Source organism: Hipposideros armiger, unplaced genomic scaffold (assembly GCF_001890085.2).
Source record: "Hipposideros armiger isolate ML-2016 unplaced genomic scaffold, ASM189008v1 scaffold_422, whole genome shotgun sequence".
Classification (NCBI taxonomy): Eukaryota; Metazoa; Chordata; class Mammalia; order Chiroptera; family Hipposideridae; genus Hipposideros; species Hipposideros armiger.
The window spans coordinates 619,552-636,385 of NW_017731772.1; the positions used below are offsets into that span (position 1 = coordinate 619,552).

A 16,834-nucleotide genomic window follows, 5' to 3' on the forward strand; every position below is an offset into this window, starting at 1 on the left:
GTAGCCCTGGTCAGGGTGCAGGCTGAAGCTGAACTTGGCCTGTGGCAGGGCCCCTCCCAGGAAACCCTTTGGAACAATCTGGAGGACCACCTGGTTGCCTCTGAGGGATGACACACCTGAAAGGCAGACTGGGCAGGCACCAGAGCCCTGGTTAAAGTGAATCCTGCTCCAGAGGGTCAGCCCCTGCACAATAGCCCCTCCACTGTAGTCATGGGCAGTTCTTATAATCAACCAGCCTGAGGGTCAATCCTTCCCACTGACATGCAAACAGCAACTAAGGCTCAACTACAACAGGAGGACACACACAATCCACACAAAGGGACACACCTGGAGCACCCAGCTCAGGTGACCAGGGAGACTGTGCCACAGGGCCCCACAGGACACCTACTACATGAGGCCACTCTATTAAGACTGAGAGACATGGCAGTTCTGCCTAATACATTGAAACAAATACAGGGAGGCAGCCAAAATGGGGAGACAAAGTAACATGTCCCAAATGAAAGAACAGAGCAAGGCCCCAGAAAAAGAACTAAACAAAATGGAGACAAGCAATCTACAAGATGCAGAGTTTAAAACACTGGATGTAAGGATGCTCAATGATCTCAGTGAGAACTTCAGCAAAGAGATAGGAAACATAAAAATGGAGATAGAAAACATAAAACAGAACCAGTCAGAAATAAAGAATACAATAACTGAAATGAAGAATACATCAGAGGAAATCAACAGTAGATTAGATGTAGCAGAGGATCGAATCAGCTATTTAGAAGATAAGGTACCAGAAAACACCCAAATAGAACAGCAAAAGAAAAAGGAATATAAAAAAATGAGGACAATTTAAGGGGCCTTTTGGACAATATCAAGCATACCAACATTTGCATCATAGGGACACGAGAAAGAAAAGAGAGAGAGCAAGGAATTAAAAACCTATTTGAAAAATAATGATAGAAAACTTCCCTAGCCTGGTGAAGGAAATAGACATACAAGTCCAGGATGTGTAGAGAGTCCCAGAAAGATGAACCCAAAGAAACCCACACCAAGACACATTATATTTAAAATGTTAAAGCTTTAAGGCAAAGAGAATCTTAAAAGCAGCAAGAGAAAAGCAGTATAGTTACCTATCAGGGAGCCCCCATAAGACTGTCAGCTGATTTTTCAACAGAACATTTGCAGGCCAGAAGGGATAGGCACGAAAAATTTGAAGTGATGAAAAGACAGGATCTACAACCAAGATTACTCTACCCAGCAAAGCTATCATTTAGGATTGAAGGACAGATAAAGAGCTTCCCAGAGGGTAGCTGAGTGGCGCGTTGGTTAAGAGTTGGCTTGGGAAGCCAGCTCTGAGCAGCAGGGCCACGGTTTGGATCTGACATGAGGGCCAGTGACACTGCGCCCTCTACAGCTAAGATGGTGAACAACAGCTCGACCTGGAGCTGGGCTGCTGTGAGTTGCCCGCGACAGCGTAGGCTGCAGGGGGCCTGGCTGGCAGCAGGTGTGAACCTTTGTGAGCCGCCTTGAGCGACCGTCCAATGGCTGACGACCGATCTACCTCAGCTGGGAAGAGCGCAATGATAATACAAACATGGGCCAGTGAAGCAACGTTCTCAACAACTAGACTGAAGAATAAAAGGACAGCAACTTGTCTGTTCTTCTTCCCCGATTCCCCAACGCTGTTCCCCTCCCCCAATTCCCCAATAAAATTTTAAAAAACAAGAACAAAAAAAACTGTATGGTGTCAGATGGATACTAGACTTAAAAGAAAAAAAGCTTCCCAGACAAGAAAGAAAATGCAAAGGAGGTAACCCCAAACCAGTATTATAAGAAATGTTAAAGCGAATTCTTTAAGAAGAAGAAGAAAAATTATGAATAATAAAATGGTAATAATTGCATATCTATCAGCAATTAATTAAATTTAATTAATTAAAAGTAAATAGAGTAAATACTTCAATCAAAAGATAGCATAGAGCCGTCCAGAAGCTGGCGACTGATCTGCCTCTCCAGGGAAGAGCGCAATGATGGTGCCAACTTGGGCCAGTGAAGCAACGTCCTCCACAACTAGATTGAAGAACAAAACGACAGCAACTTGTCTGTTCCCCTTTCCCAATCCCCCAGCACTGTTCCCATCCCCCCAATTCCCCAATAAAAATCTTAAAAAAAAAAAAGATAGCATAGATAAATGGATAAGAAAACAAGACCTTTACATATGCTGACTATAGGAGGCTCACTTAAGATCAAAAGACACATGCAGACTGAAAGTAAAGGGGTGGAAAAAGAAAAGATATTTTATTAAAATGGAAAAATAAAAAAAAGCTGTGGCAGCAATAGTTATTCCAGACAAAATAGACTTTAAGACAAAGGCTATATAACAAGAGACAAAGAAGGACCCAGTAATCCACTTCTGGGTATTTATTGGAAGAAACTCAAAATGCTACTTTGAGGAGACATGTGCATCCATATGTTCATAGCATTATTTACAATAGCCAATATATGAAGGCAACCTGACTGTCCATCAGTGGATGATTGGGTGAAGAAGAGGTGGTACATATATACAATGGAATATTACTCAGCCATCAAAAAGAATGAAATATAGCCATCTGTAACAACATGGATGGACCTAGAGGGTATTATGCTGAATGGAATAAGTCAGAGAAAGCAGATGCCATATGGTTTCACTTATATGTGAAATCTAAAGGACAAGATAAATGAACAAACAAAACAAACAAACTCATAGATACAGAGAACATTTTGAGGGTTACCAGATTGGAGGGGTGTGGTGGGCTGGGTGAAAAAGGTGAAGGGTGAAAAAGTACAAATTGGTACTTATAAAATAGTCATAGGGATGTAAAGTATAGCACAAGGTTTATAGTCAATAATATTGTAATAACTCTGTATGGTATCAGATGGGTACCAGGTTTATCGAGGTGATCACCTCATGAGTTATACAAATGTCTGATCACTATGTATTACACTTAAAACTAATACACTGTATTTCAACTTTAATTGAAAAAAATATATTAAAATATAGAACAAAACACGTATTTTGTGTGTGTGTGCTGTAAACATTTTTGTGTTGTAGAACCCTGATAACTTCATTGAAAGTTCAATTTTTAAAGGATGTAAATGATGATATAGTTTTCTGATGATAACATCTTCAATTTGGGCAAGTGCCATGATACTTGTTGTTAAAATAGTTAACAAAATCTGTAACTTTCAGTTGTTCAACTAAAAGTCCAGGCAAGAGGATTACTTGATGGGAGCTTTTGTGATCAGAAGGCTCCACTGTCATTAAAGATGAAGTTAAACTAAGGCACAGGGTTGTTTAGGCCATACTATTAGAACACTTACTTTGGTGGAGGCTGAAACCAAACACACCCTCAGGTAAGAAAGAATATAATTAAAGCTCGAAGGAAATTATATAAACAGGGATGCCCTTTACCGCCTCTCATCCTTCCCAACTGAATATTCCTTCTGAAAGATCTACCTGCACGTCAACAAGGTGGCTACATGTCAGCAAGAAACTCCCTCCCTCTTTTTATATTAACTGCCATTACTGTCATCAAATAGAGCCTCATCCCCTCAATTTGCTTTTGAAAAATGATTCTTTTTTTATTTCTCTCAGTAGAGGGCTTTATGGAACTTAAGCCTTAGGACAGCGGTTCTCAACCTGTGGGTCGCTACCCCTTTGGGGGTTGAATGACCCTTTCACAGGGGTCGCCTAAGACCATGGGAAAACATATTTTCGGTGGTCTTAGGAACCGAGACACCGCTCCTCTATCCATCTCCAGGTGGGTCTGCCCACATGCAGATACGCCCACATATGAGTACCTGGCTTCAAGACAAAATTTAATTTATTTTTGTAATTAGAAATTTCACAATATATAATTACATATTGTTTTTGTGCGTAATCACTGTGCTTTAATTATGTTCAATTTGTAACAATGAAAATACATCCTGCATATCAGATATTTACATTACAATTCATAACAGTAGCAAAATTACAGGTATAGAGTAGCAACGAAAATGATTTTATGGTTGGGGGTCACCACAACATGAGGAACGGTATTAAGGGGTCGCAGCGTTAGGAAGGTTGAGAACCGCTGCCTTAGGAGGTCTTAAACCAACAGAAAGAGTAGCATTAGAAGTAAGATGAGGTGTGCAAAATAAGGATAGAAGAAAGAAGGAGAAAGGACTAAAACAATCAGAAAGGAAGCAGGTGTCCCACATCTGGAAGTGACCTGGAAGGAAGCAATAAAACACGACAGGATGAGAGAACAGGCACCCAGCGCGTGGACATTTATCAGAAGCGAGGCCAGAAAGCAGGATGGACACAACTGGCACTGGAAGCAGTTCCTGGGCTGAGAAACAGCACTGGGTAATGTCAAAAGAAGATGTAAGATAAAGAATCAGGCAGGAATCAAAGCTCCGGGCAGAGAAAGGATCAAGAACCCAGGTCTACAAGAAAAATATCTAATGAACACGATTCTGAGAGTCAAGGTTAGGCTGCGTCATTTTGTATACTGATTTCTCCCTTTAAAGTCTGATTCCCTACAAGTCTGTATTGTGGGTGCTTGTGACTGTAAGGAGATCGGCACGTAGGGGAAGCCAGCAAGCAAGGGCCCAGTGATTGGTCTGGGCACTAGTTTTCCACTCTCTGGGAATGGGTATTTAATAATGTCTTTTTATAACCAAATTTCAGTAAAATGAGCACACTTTATTTCTCTGTGGAGTTTCTTCAAATAAGGTTTTTCTCATCCACCGACACACACAAACACAGTAATTGTTTAAACATGAATAAATATGTAAAGACACATCAACTTAGGGGATCATAAAGCATGTTGAAAAATGTGCCCACCAAGAATTACTACAGGGGTATAAAAAGGCATGCTTGTACATTCTTTTTATACAAAGAATACATTGGAGAATAAATTAGCATGGAAAATGGTCTCTCTGAAGGCACAATGACTATTGTTTCGTTATTAAATCCAGTTTTTCAATTAAGTGGAGCCTCACTGATCCACACTATGGCTGGGAGGGTCCCATAGAGAATTTCTGAACTTTGTAGATTAGCGGAAAACTATAATTGAAAAAAAAAAAAAAGTGACACAGACTCCGGGAGGCTAGAAAAATGATTGTCATTGTGTTCCTTTATTTTGATGACCGGTTTTGGTGTTTAATTATTGCAATCCTTCATAATGGAATAGTAAATACGCTGTACACTTTTGTAAAAGTAATGAAGGATGGAGACAGGGAATTAATTTATTGAACACCTCCTACCAAGTACTCTCTGTACTACCAGCCATGTCATTGGATCCTGACAACACTTCACTATGATAGCCATTGTTATTACTCCCAATGGACAGAGGGAAAAACTGATCCCAAAGGGGTTCGATGATTTGCCCCAGGGAGCACAGCTTGTAGGTGGCCAAGCTGATGTCCCATAGTAAAAGCTTAATCATGTTTTAGTTTTCGCTTTGTATGTCACCTTAAAAAGGAATTCTCTCCATTTTCAAATTGGGTATTGGGAACACCATTATTGTAGACAAAATTGGCACTGCCGATCTGTGCTTCAGTGATAATATTACACTTATTAAAATAAATTTAAATAAATTTATTAAAATATTAAATGTGTTAAAATAAATCAAAACCAGGGAAAGAATACTCACAATACCAAGCAAATGTACCATTTCAAGGGACAGCAGATAATTGCTTTCTCATACCACTTGTGGATTATTGTAAGAAAATGTGATGATAAAAGCTGTTTGGTAAATCCTTCTTGCCCTCTAGCAGCATCCAAACCTGTGAGTATGGTTTTAAAAATTCTTAAAATTACAAGGGCATGTTGACTCATTTAGTTAGCAAACACTGACGAGGTGCTTCTACCTACAGAATACCCTGCCAGATGTTGTTAGAGCTACAGAGATGAGATGAACATTTTTACTGAGCACCTACTATGTCCCAGATATTTTATCTACACAGTGATACTTGGCCGTCATAACCACTCTGTGAGGTTGTCAGTGTTATGCTTAACTTACATACAAGGAAACTGATATTTAAAGAAGTTGAGTGACTTGTTCAAGATCAATAGCTACTAGGTGATATACTGAGGAGTTTAACTGTCCACTACCAAATTCCTTATGGTTTGTATTATACTATGAGCCTCCTCTATGGAACTTTCAGTCTGGGAGAGACTGACATAGAAAGTACTAATAATACAGGACAATCAAATAATGTTTTTTGAGGGAAAAGCAAAATTCAGGAGCAATTAATTCCAACTGAGAAATTGGGGAACGTTTCAGGAAGAACTTTCAATTATAAGAACTCAGGAGAAAGCAGGGGAAAAGCATTCCAGATTGAAGAAACAACATGATCCAAAGCATAGAGACATGTTTGAGGATCTAGTCTTTCGTGTGCAACTAGAGTGTTGTGTTAACATTGAAAGGAGTAAAAGATAAAATTGAAAAATAGACCGTCTAAACTATGGAGGGTTATATATATCTCATATATACACAATAAATATGTAAAAAATAAAATACCCATCATATTGGCAAAAAAGTCACTATAAAAATAAAAACAAACTGTAGAGAGTCTTAGATATCATGGTAAGTTTGAATAATTCTATCCCTTCTGAGTGGTTGTTTAAGATTTTTGAGGAGGTGAATAACCTGATTTGATTTGCATTTTTTTTTAAAGATTTGCATTTTTAAAAAAGATAATATTAGAGGTAGGTAAGTCTAGATTAGCCATTGGAGTCAGGGCTAACAGAAAGCTGTTGCAATAGCTGTAAGGAAGAAGTTATGAGAACTGGAGCTGGGCCAGTGAATAGTAGGCATGACAGCTGGGGTGGGAGTGGGGTGTGGTCACTGTACAGGAATTTTATAAGTATTGGGTTGTTGGAAAAGTTATGACGTATTTTTCCTATGTTTTTCATTGCAAAAATGCATCATGATATTTCCAACAGTCCAATAGAAACTCTGGGAGGTGTGTTATACGTATGTGGGTGGAGAAAGGGGGAACCAAAAGTAATGTCAAGGTTTCTAGAATCAATGAGTAGAGGGGGGTAGGAAAGCACAGGTTGTTGGTGGAAGGGAGATGTAGAAATACCAATTCTATAGCGCTTATGGCCAAATTAATTACAATTGTGATAATTACATTCTTATAACATAAAAATGGGTGGAGAATGTTCCATTTTTGGCTCATATTCTTAATAGCTCCTGAGTCATTTCAATGGAAATATAATTGACAGTTTTTGAAAATCAAAAATCACTAAGACTAGGTGATTGTGGGATGTTTGCTTTGGTGTCTTTTTGGTATTTCAAGTTAATGGTACAGATAATTTCTTTCCAGGTGGTAACAATCCATATCACACCAGTGGATGACCAGCTTCCAAAAGAGGCACCGGGAGTTTCTCGGAATTTGGTTGTCAAGGAAACTGAGGTGGCCTACATAACTAAGAAACATCTACATTTTATAGATACAGAATCGTATGACAGGGAGCTGCTGTACACAATAACAACTCCTCCATTTTTCTCCTTCCGCCACAGGTATCTGTATGACAAGTCCTCACCTGGGCTGTTAGTGAAGGGTTGTGTGATAGGACTGCAGAGTCGAAAGTGTCACTATGGTTCAGTTGCTTTGTTTGTCAGACATGAACTTACATTCAAGTCAGCATTTACTCTAATCTCAAACTTATATCTGCCTTCATAGCCGGTATTAATTGGTAAGTGATCTGTATCTTATAGTGTCTTCAGCTTAGGTAAGCTGAAAGCAGTCTTTAATCCCCTTCCTAAAAAAACAACACTTTTTTCTTCTTTTTAGTAAAATTTATTGAGTCATTATAACATTAATTTAAGGTATTGCAGGCCACAGAATGGTCATATTCTATGATTCCAATTCAGAAAAGTGGCATGAATATACCTTAGGCTCGTATCGGTTATGTGATAGTGAGGAAACATTTTTAGGATGAGAATAGGGTTTCTCTTTCATGATGGCAAAGCCAAAAATATTGTACATACTTTTTGCATTAATGATGAGAATAGCATTGATGAGATTGGACTTATGGCGAGAAACCCCCAATATAAAGAGAGAATATGAAGGTGGAATATTTGATTTTTTTCCCCACAATGAACTGTCTTAGCTTTTTTTTTTTTTAATTGGTTTTGGCTATTCTACTTAATTTTTTTTGTTACCTAGAAAATGAGTGAAAGTGTTCTCTTATATTTCTCTTTAGACATTTGGATGCTGGGAAATTATTCATGGTGGACAGCATACCAAAGCTAACCAAAAATCCTTCAGCCCTGGGCCTGAAGTCATTCACTCAGGTAGGATGCTATGCTAAAACGTTGAAGAATATGATGGCAGTGTCTTCTGAGAAGTCCTGGTTCTCCTAGCATTGCACTTAAAGATGTTGACCTTTGACATCTGTTACAGGAGCTTGATGTCTATTTACTTTCTGCTTGTACAGTTTGTATTAACATGTGACATCTATTTGACAATGTTTGATCAACCTGGGTATGATTTCAAAACCTTGTTGTAATTCAACAGACTTTTGCACTGTTCTGCTAGCAGCAGGGCTGTGATCGAGGGACCTGGTGCCTATGTTTTCAGTCCACCAAATTCAGTTTTTCTAATATCCTATCATATTAGTGTGCTAGAGCTGCCATAGCAAAGTGCCACAAACTTGAGTGGCTTAAAACAACTGAGATTTATTGTTACAGTCCTGAAGCCTGGAAGTCTGAAAGCAAGGTGTTGGCAGGGCCACACTGTTTCTGAAACCATGCCGGGGAGCCCTTCATTGCCTCTTCCCAGCTTCTGGGGGTTTGCCGACGACGATCTCTGACATTCCTTGGCTTGTAGGTGTATTGCTCCGACCTCTGCCTCTGTCATCCCATCGCCACCTTCTTCCTGTTTGTCTCTCTTCTCTTATTATAAGGTTACCACTAGATTAGATTAAAGGCCCACTCTTCTTCACTGTGACGTCACCTTAACTTAACTAATTATGTTAATTAACTTAATTAACATCTGCCACAACCTTATTCCCACATAAGGTCACATTCTGAGGTACTGGGGCTTAGGACTTCAACATAGCTTTTTTTAGGGGGACACAATTCAACCCATCACATCTTCTGCCTTCCAAAATTCTTATCAGTCCTCTCCCTACTCCTGTGGAACCTACTCTCTAGATCCTCACAGGCGCCACAATAACGGCGACAAGTGCTTAGATAATAGCCCCCTCTGTGGTTTGGGGCTTAGTTATGCCTAATGTTACTGTAGTGGGAAGTTGTAAATGAGTATGTCTACCCCATCTGGTAAGTACTATCATTTTATTTATTTTACAGATAAGGAAGAAGAGGCCTAGCTGGTAAAGTAGACTGACTAATATCACACAGCTACTTAAAGTAGTAGAGCTGACACATGAGCTCTGCGTATGGCGGAGCTGGGTTAAAATTCCAGTCTCCTGTCTTACAGAGCTGGCTGGCTTCAAGCACCTGATATATTGTATTGACTTGATTTCTTTGTCATTTTCCCTCCTGATTTTTAGAAAAGGTGCCATATAAAAATAGACCTTTTTTGAATCTTCAAATTGATGATGGTGGCATTTACAAAGTTTGATATCGTTTAACATGATGGTTCTCTTAGACTTAGATCGCCGAACACTGATCCTTGAAAATTGGCACCCCTATCTCACTCGTGGTTTGCTTTTCAGGATGCTGTGAACTATATGAAAGTGGCCTACATGCCCCCTATGCATGACATAGGCCCCCACCTACAGCACGTCCAGTTCACGTTTTCCATCAGTAATCAGCATGGTGGTACTTTGCACGGGGTCTGCTTTAACATCACAGTTCTTCCAGTGGACAACCAAGTGCCTGAGGTATGTACGGGATGAAGGATGAAAAGGAGGGAGGACCTAAGGAGAGCAACGAAGGACTTGAAGACGCATTGGAAATGCTGGCTTTTCTTTAGGCTATTTTAAATAGCCTTTTGTTTTCTAGTTACAGTATAGAAAACAAAAGCATGGTAGGGGAGTCCTTCACCTCCCACGGGACTCTATTTAAAGGTGAGATTTCCCAGTTGCTGAATTTGGCATTGTTTTCAAAGCTTTATCAAAATCTCTTTGCTTTTCGCTGTGTTTCACATGCTGATCCGGGGAAGGGGATTAAATTATGGGTCTCTTTGCAAGCAGAGGAGTTTATTTGCTCTCACCACAGGCCACCTATGCCACTGTGTAATCTAAAGAAGCTTTTAATTTTCCAAAGTGAATTAAGATGGAACCTTCCGTTCTATCCCACTACTCCCCAATGTTTATATAAGCTTTAAAGTGTGGGGCTCTTTCATGAGCACTGAACTACAAAGGCGATGCCATCTTGTGTATCTCATCTGAGAGGCCGGGGTTTATACTGAGAGTTTGTTCCATACCCTGCCTCCTCTCCACCAGAATGCTAGACTTTATTCGTGTGGCTATGCCTGGGCTCCTTTTCCCCCTAAAAAGTGAAAAGACAAAGTAGGATTACCCATTCATTAGGAACCTTAGTGGACTAAAACCTACACATATCTCATTCCTAAGTTCACCTTCCCAGGTAGCTAGCTACCTGGAATATACCCAGGAAAGCAGTGATGTTCACTTGGTCGTCATCATCTCTACACCTGACCAAAGCTAAGGTCTTACCCTGAGGGACCAAGAGGCTTACCTAAAGCACGGAACTGGGATTGGGTAAAAAAACAATAGCAGAAAACAATATTTTTAGTATTATTTTTTTATTATTAGTTTCAGGTGTACAAAACAATGTAATAGACATTTCACCCCTCACAAAGTAATAACCCCCTCCCCCAATCTATTGCCCCTCTGACATCATATATAGCTGTTACAAGTCCTTTGACTCTGTTCCCTATGCTGTACTCCATATCCCGTGACCATATGAATATATATATATATATATATATATACACACACACACACACACACACACACACACACACACACACATATATACATATATATGTATACACATATATACAATTATAGTTGGCATACAATATTATTCACCTTCAGCTTCAGGTGTACAGTGCAGTGGTCAGGCATCTACACCGTCCTTGAAGTGGTCTCCCTAACAAGACATGTGCCCATCTGACACCCTACAAAATCTTTACAACATTATTAATTATATTCCCCAAACCGTCTTTCATGTCCCTGTGGAAATATTGTAGTTACCAATTTATGCTGTCTAATCCCTTCCCCTTCTCCCTCATCCCCATCACCCCCAAAAAACCCCAATATTTAAAAATAATGAATTACTAACACTTAAACATTAGGAGATTCCATATCAAGTCTAGACTTCTAGCTTCTACTGAAAATTTGGAAGCTCTGGCAACACTGAGCCTACATACCCCATGGCAACAGTGGGACAAGGCCTGCTCCCCGGTGACCAAAGTCCCCACCCAACTCAGCACAGCCATTTACATCACGGGCCTGATCTCTCAGGCCTCTGAGCTTGCAATTTTTGGGTAGAAGATGCTCCAAAGAGCTCACACAAAATAATCTAAACTATATATATTTTTGTACTCTTTTCCTGACAGGAACCAGATCACATTCTCTGTAGAGAAAATATTTTAGAAAAATTGTCAATTTGATTAGATTTTATTCAGAGCATCCTTTTCTATGTTCGAGATAGAGGCCTGTAATAGCCCACCATCTAAAGAAGCTCAAGCTTTTTCTAGAACAATCATGGAGAAATAGTCTTCTATTCAGAGCAGTCCAAGTCTCTTGCCAGAGAAAGGTATCTGTGGAGAAAACCAAAAAGGATGACGTGAACAGTTACCTCTTTCCTTTGAAGATAGATAGAACAATTAAGAGGACTTGCCGCTTAAATGGCATAGTGGCTTCTGTCTTTTTTCTACAGTGTAAGAGACAAATGAAATAGTACCTTAGATAACTGAGAGTAGTAGAAATAAAATTAAATGAATAGTGTCAGTAAAACTAGTCACAAGAGTAGTTCCCAGATGTCTGATACCTGCAGATGGTTGGGCTGAGTGATAACCACTAGTGAATCTTGACACCATGCTAACCTAAAGTCCCAGAAACCTAAACCTGGGTTTAGGCAGGGACTGAAAAGTTAATAATTAATGACGGGGGCCAAATGAGCCTTATTCTTTTGTTTTTCTGAAAGTTTCTCTCTGTCTGTCTGTCTCTCTCTCTCCCCCTCTCTCTCTGTATATGTATACCTATACACATATAGGTATATATATATATATATACACACACACACAATATATATATACCTATACACATATAGGTTTATATATACACAAGTATTATTTAAAAATCATCTAATATAGCAAAGTGTATTCCTTGGAACGTTAGCATCTTGGGTCATTAATCAGTGTAACTCAGGAAAAAATGAGGCTGCAGACATGAGCCTTGTTTCAAAGGTAATACTTCTCTCTAAATAAAGGCTCCCTTTATTTCTTTCTCCTACCGGAAGTGAAGATGTAGGTTTGGCAAAATGAGAGTAAGGCACTTGGGAAAGGATGGGGGTGAGGGTGGTTGTAGGGAGACAAGGCTCTTGCTTTTGTGTTTTCCTTTGCTGGTGGACGTAGTTCATTAGAGAGTAGAGGGCAGCTGTCTCAGGGTGGTTGGTCTCATAATTTCTATGATCCACAGGGCTGCCCTTGGGGCATCTCTGGATCCTCCTGGCAGCTGTGCCCTGGTGGGTAGGAGGGTAGAGCAGGGCTCTGATTGGATGCTTCAACTTCTCTTTGCTCACTTCCCTTTCCTCACCCACCTTGTCCTGTCCTGTTTACCAACTCTTTCTTCGGGGAGCATTCTCCATTCTGGGAGCAGCAGCTGCCCTGAGGAGAGTATTTCTTCCTTGGAGAATGCTGTGTCCTCACATTGACAGGGCACCCAGCGCAGCTCATCTGTGAGGGGCCCTCAGAGCATATAACTTGGTCCCCCAACTGTATCTGCTTGCTTTGCTTCTGTGTAGTAATACCAACTGGGGAAAATGCTAGGTTAAACAAAGTTAACGGATTTTCCTACCATAGGATCTCAGAGCATTGAATGTATTTATGTACGTTATAAATCTCCAAGGTAAAGAAATTGTATGTAACAGTTTTCTAGACTTATTTGACTGTAGAACACTGTCAGCATTCAATGTGTTGATAAAACATCACGAGCCCTTCTAACTTTCTTTTTACTTACAAATAAATTATTAGTCAGTTGAGCAGTGGGTTTTTCTATTATAGAAAATATCTTTATGGTTATAATATTTAAATCTAACAGTTTGCATAAATCAATCTGTTTCATATGGAATCTTCAATTTCTAATCTTTGATTTCCCGGTGCCACTTCCATCTCTAAAATACTTGCTACAACTGATGTTGGAAAGCTCCAATCAATTTCCCAAGTCTTTAAGAAATTTTAGGTTGAAAAAAAAGATGGATTCTTTTCTCCCAGGGAATTTGATATAGGTTTTGCTCATTTTGTAGATTAGCATATATATGTGTTGAGCACTGGTGGATGTGACCATGATGATGAATGTCATTTTCTCAATTTAGCACCACTGATGATGATCAATTTGATTGCTCTTACTATGCAGGGTTTGGAATAAATGAAATTTAGATACTTCAGGTTTATGGATCTGCCTTGCTTCTTTGTATACATCAGTGCTTAAACTAGGAAATAAGTATTAAAAAATATTTTCTAGCCTAGATGTTCCACTTATGAACTTGTCCTGTTTACCACATTCTTGAAAAATTAATTAACATGTGAAGATAGTACTAGAATTTTTCTGTTAATTTAATGAGCTCTTTCTTCAGGGACACCTCATGGAACAAGACTTTAAATGTTTCCTTCTGAAGTATATCTGAAGAAAATAAAACCACTATCTCAAAGAGTTACCTGCACCCCCAGTACTTAAAGAGAAATTTACAGTATTAAATGCATACTTGGGGGAACAATTAAAATCATACTATATATGTTTGGGTATGTGTGTATACATACAAGTAAATGTATGCAATTGAAATCAAAGCAATATCTCCACCTTAGAAAATTTAAGAAAGAAGTGAAAATTCAACATAAAACAAGCACAGGAAAAGATATATGTTACAGCAGAATTCAATGGAATTGAAAAGAAAAACAATAAAGAAAATCAGTGAAACCCAAAGCTATATTTTTTTTACAAAAAAATAATTAAATTGATAAACATCTAGCAAGGCTAACCAAGGAAAAAAGAGAAAAGACACAAACTACTATCAGGAATGAAGGGAAAGGCATAACTATGATCCCATAGACATTGAAAGGAAAATAAGAGAGAGCGCCAAACCCTAACCACTAGACCGCCAGGGAGACATAAGAAAAGATGAAATAATGCCATTTGCAACAACATGAATGGGTATTGAAGTTGTCATGCTAAGTGAAATGTCAGACAGAAAAGTTGAGAGCCATAAGATTTCACTCATATGTGGGATATAAAACTGAAAGCAACTAACAAACAAACAAAAACTCATAGATACAGACAACAGTGGTTAACAGAGGGTAAGTGGGGGGCAGGGAGAGGTAGAAGAAGAGGGTAAAGAGGATGACGTCACATGGGGACGGAAGAAATGACTGGATGGTGAACACACAATGCAATATATAGATGATGTGTCATAAAAATGTACACCTGAAACCTATATAATTTTAACCAATGTCACTCAGTAAATTTAATAAAAGTAAAGAAAAAATAAAAAAACAAAATAAAGGTTTCCTTCCTTTTTTCTAGGTTTTTACCAACCCTCTGAGAGTGGCTGAGGGTGGTCACTGCATCATCAGCACAGAGCACGTTTTGGTTTCTGATGAGGATTCCAAATTGGACAACATCTACCTCTCCCTGCAGAGACTGCCTCAGCATGGAAGGGTGGAGCTGAATGGACTTCCTCGAAGCACAGGCATCACATTTTCGTGGGGAGACCTCCATGCCTTAAAAGTTAGGTTAGAACATTTTCTGGTTGTTTTTCTTTACATGCTTTGGCTCCCATCTGGGTCAACAGTGAGGCTGAGAAAGAGAAAGAAGTTTGTCCAGTTCATTCAGAAATAGCAAATATACCACTTAAGACTTTCAAGGGTCAGTTGAAAATTAGAAACGACAAAGTTTTAATTCCCCTCCAGACATTTTCTTTCCCTCTGGCTTGCTGTACCAGTGGGAATGACTTTATGGGTATTTAAACAACAAGAATTCATTACCTTGAATATTAAATTTGCTGAAACTGCACCTATCCCAAGAGGTAACAGTCAAACTAGATGAATATGGACTGAAATCATCTATAAAGTCAATCTACGTAATTGAACTTGGCTTTAAGAAAAGCCATTTTCATAACCCTGGAAACTCTGGGATAGGATTCTATAGATCAATGTCATAAGTGTAAATTTTTATTCCAGTCTACAGGGAAGGGGCTGTGGAGGCAAACAAGTAGGGTAGGCTGGGTAGATAGGGCATGAAGTGGTACTTGCCTCAATGACAGTCAAGGATAGAATAATCCCTACCTCATGGCCCCACAGTAGTTCCCTTTACCTTGAGGTCTTTCATGGTTCTGTAAGAAACTTTTCTACAAAATTTAGTAAAAATCCTCCTCTGTAAAATAGTGCAAAATACTGAAAAGCAATGGTCAGGTAGCCTGACTTACTGGTTAATTTCTCACAAGTTCAAGTTATAAATAGGAATTTTGGGCTTTTTGGTATAGTAGAAGGTATTAGACATCGAATGCTTAGTTCCATCCACACTTGGAAGTTAACTAGGAACTAGGATTTGTGCACAGAAAGATCAATTTCATCTGAAAGTTTAGTTACATTGTTTTTATTTACAGTCTCCAATATCTTGACCCCTTTTCATTACTTACTCGTATCCTCATTAAAATTTCTTTTTTTTTGCCCCGAGATCTCAGCTCTTAGCAACATGTTAGAGAGCCCTGTTTAAGTAATTCTTACTAGGGAGTGAATGATGGATATAGAAATTAAAGTACCAGTATTTGCCAGCACACGTAGTTGAAGAGTTCTTCTAGAGATTTGTAATGATGTGTTTTTTTTTCCATTTAATCTTCACATCAATCAAGCCTGATAAGGTAGATGGTTCTATTCTCAGATGACAGGTGAAGAGACTAAGGCACAAAGAAGTTGATGTCATTCAGCTAGTGTATGGAAGAGTCTGGTTTGGAAAGAAGTTATGTTTGGTCCTGCAGTCATGCTTTTGGATATGTACTCCTAGACCCACTTGGCTCTTTTCGGGGTTTTAGCATGGTAAGATAGGAGTAGTATGTTATATCAATCTATTTTTGATGAAAATATTAGGGAGCATGACAAAATAAAGTAGAGGAGGCAGCTTATGGGAGGGATACTGGGGTTGGGTGATGGGTCTTCTTCACTGTTGAAAAAGCCCCCAAACCCGAGTCCCTAGCCAGCAATCAGGTGCGACTAGTCCTGAGTAAAATACCTGTTAGCCCTGAAATTTTTTCATATGTAAATGTTATGTATGTTCAATATACTATATTATTTTTAATGTAAATTCTTTTTTGTTATTTTGTAAAGATTTTATTGGGGAATTGGGGGAGGGGAACAGTGTTGAGGAATTGGGGAAGGGGAACAGATAAGCTGCTATCCTTTTGTTCTTCAGTCTAGTTGTGGAGGACGTTGCTTCACTGGCCCATGTTGGTATTGTCATTGCGCTCTTCCCGGGTGAGGCAGGTCGGTTGCCGGCCTCTGGATGGCCGCTCACGGCGGCTCTTGGCAGCTCACACCAGCTGCCGGCCACACACACGGTAGCTTATGGCAGCCCACTGCAACAGGGGCTGCAGCCTATGCCATCGCC

The 16,834-nt window shown here is 39.3% G+C and overlaps 1 protein-coding gene across 1 annotated transcript in view; it reads left to right on the plus strand.

Moving 5' to 3' along the window:
• The window catches only part of FREM1 (FRAS1 related extracellular matrix 1), a 169,140-nt gene that overhangs the window by 56,756 nt on the left and 95,550 nt on the right, over positions 1-16,834 (plus strand). The window contains 4 exon segments of the mRNA XM_019664409.1: positions 7,342-7,538; positions 8,225-8,315; positions 9,701-9,868; positions 14,756-14,964. Coding sequence (XP_019519954.1) covers positions 7,342-7,538; positions 8,225-8,315; positions 9,701-9,868; positions 14,756-14,964 — 665 coding nt within the window.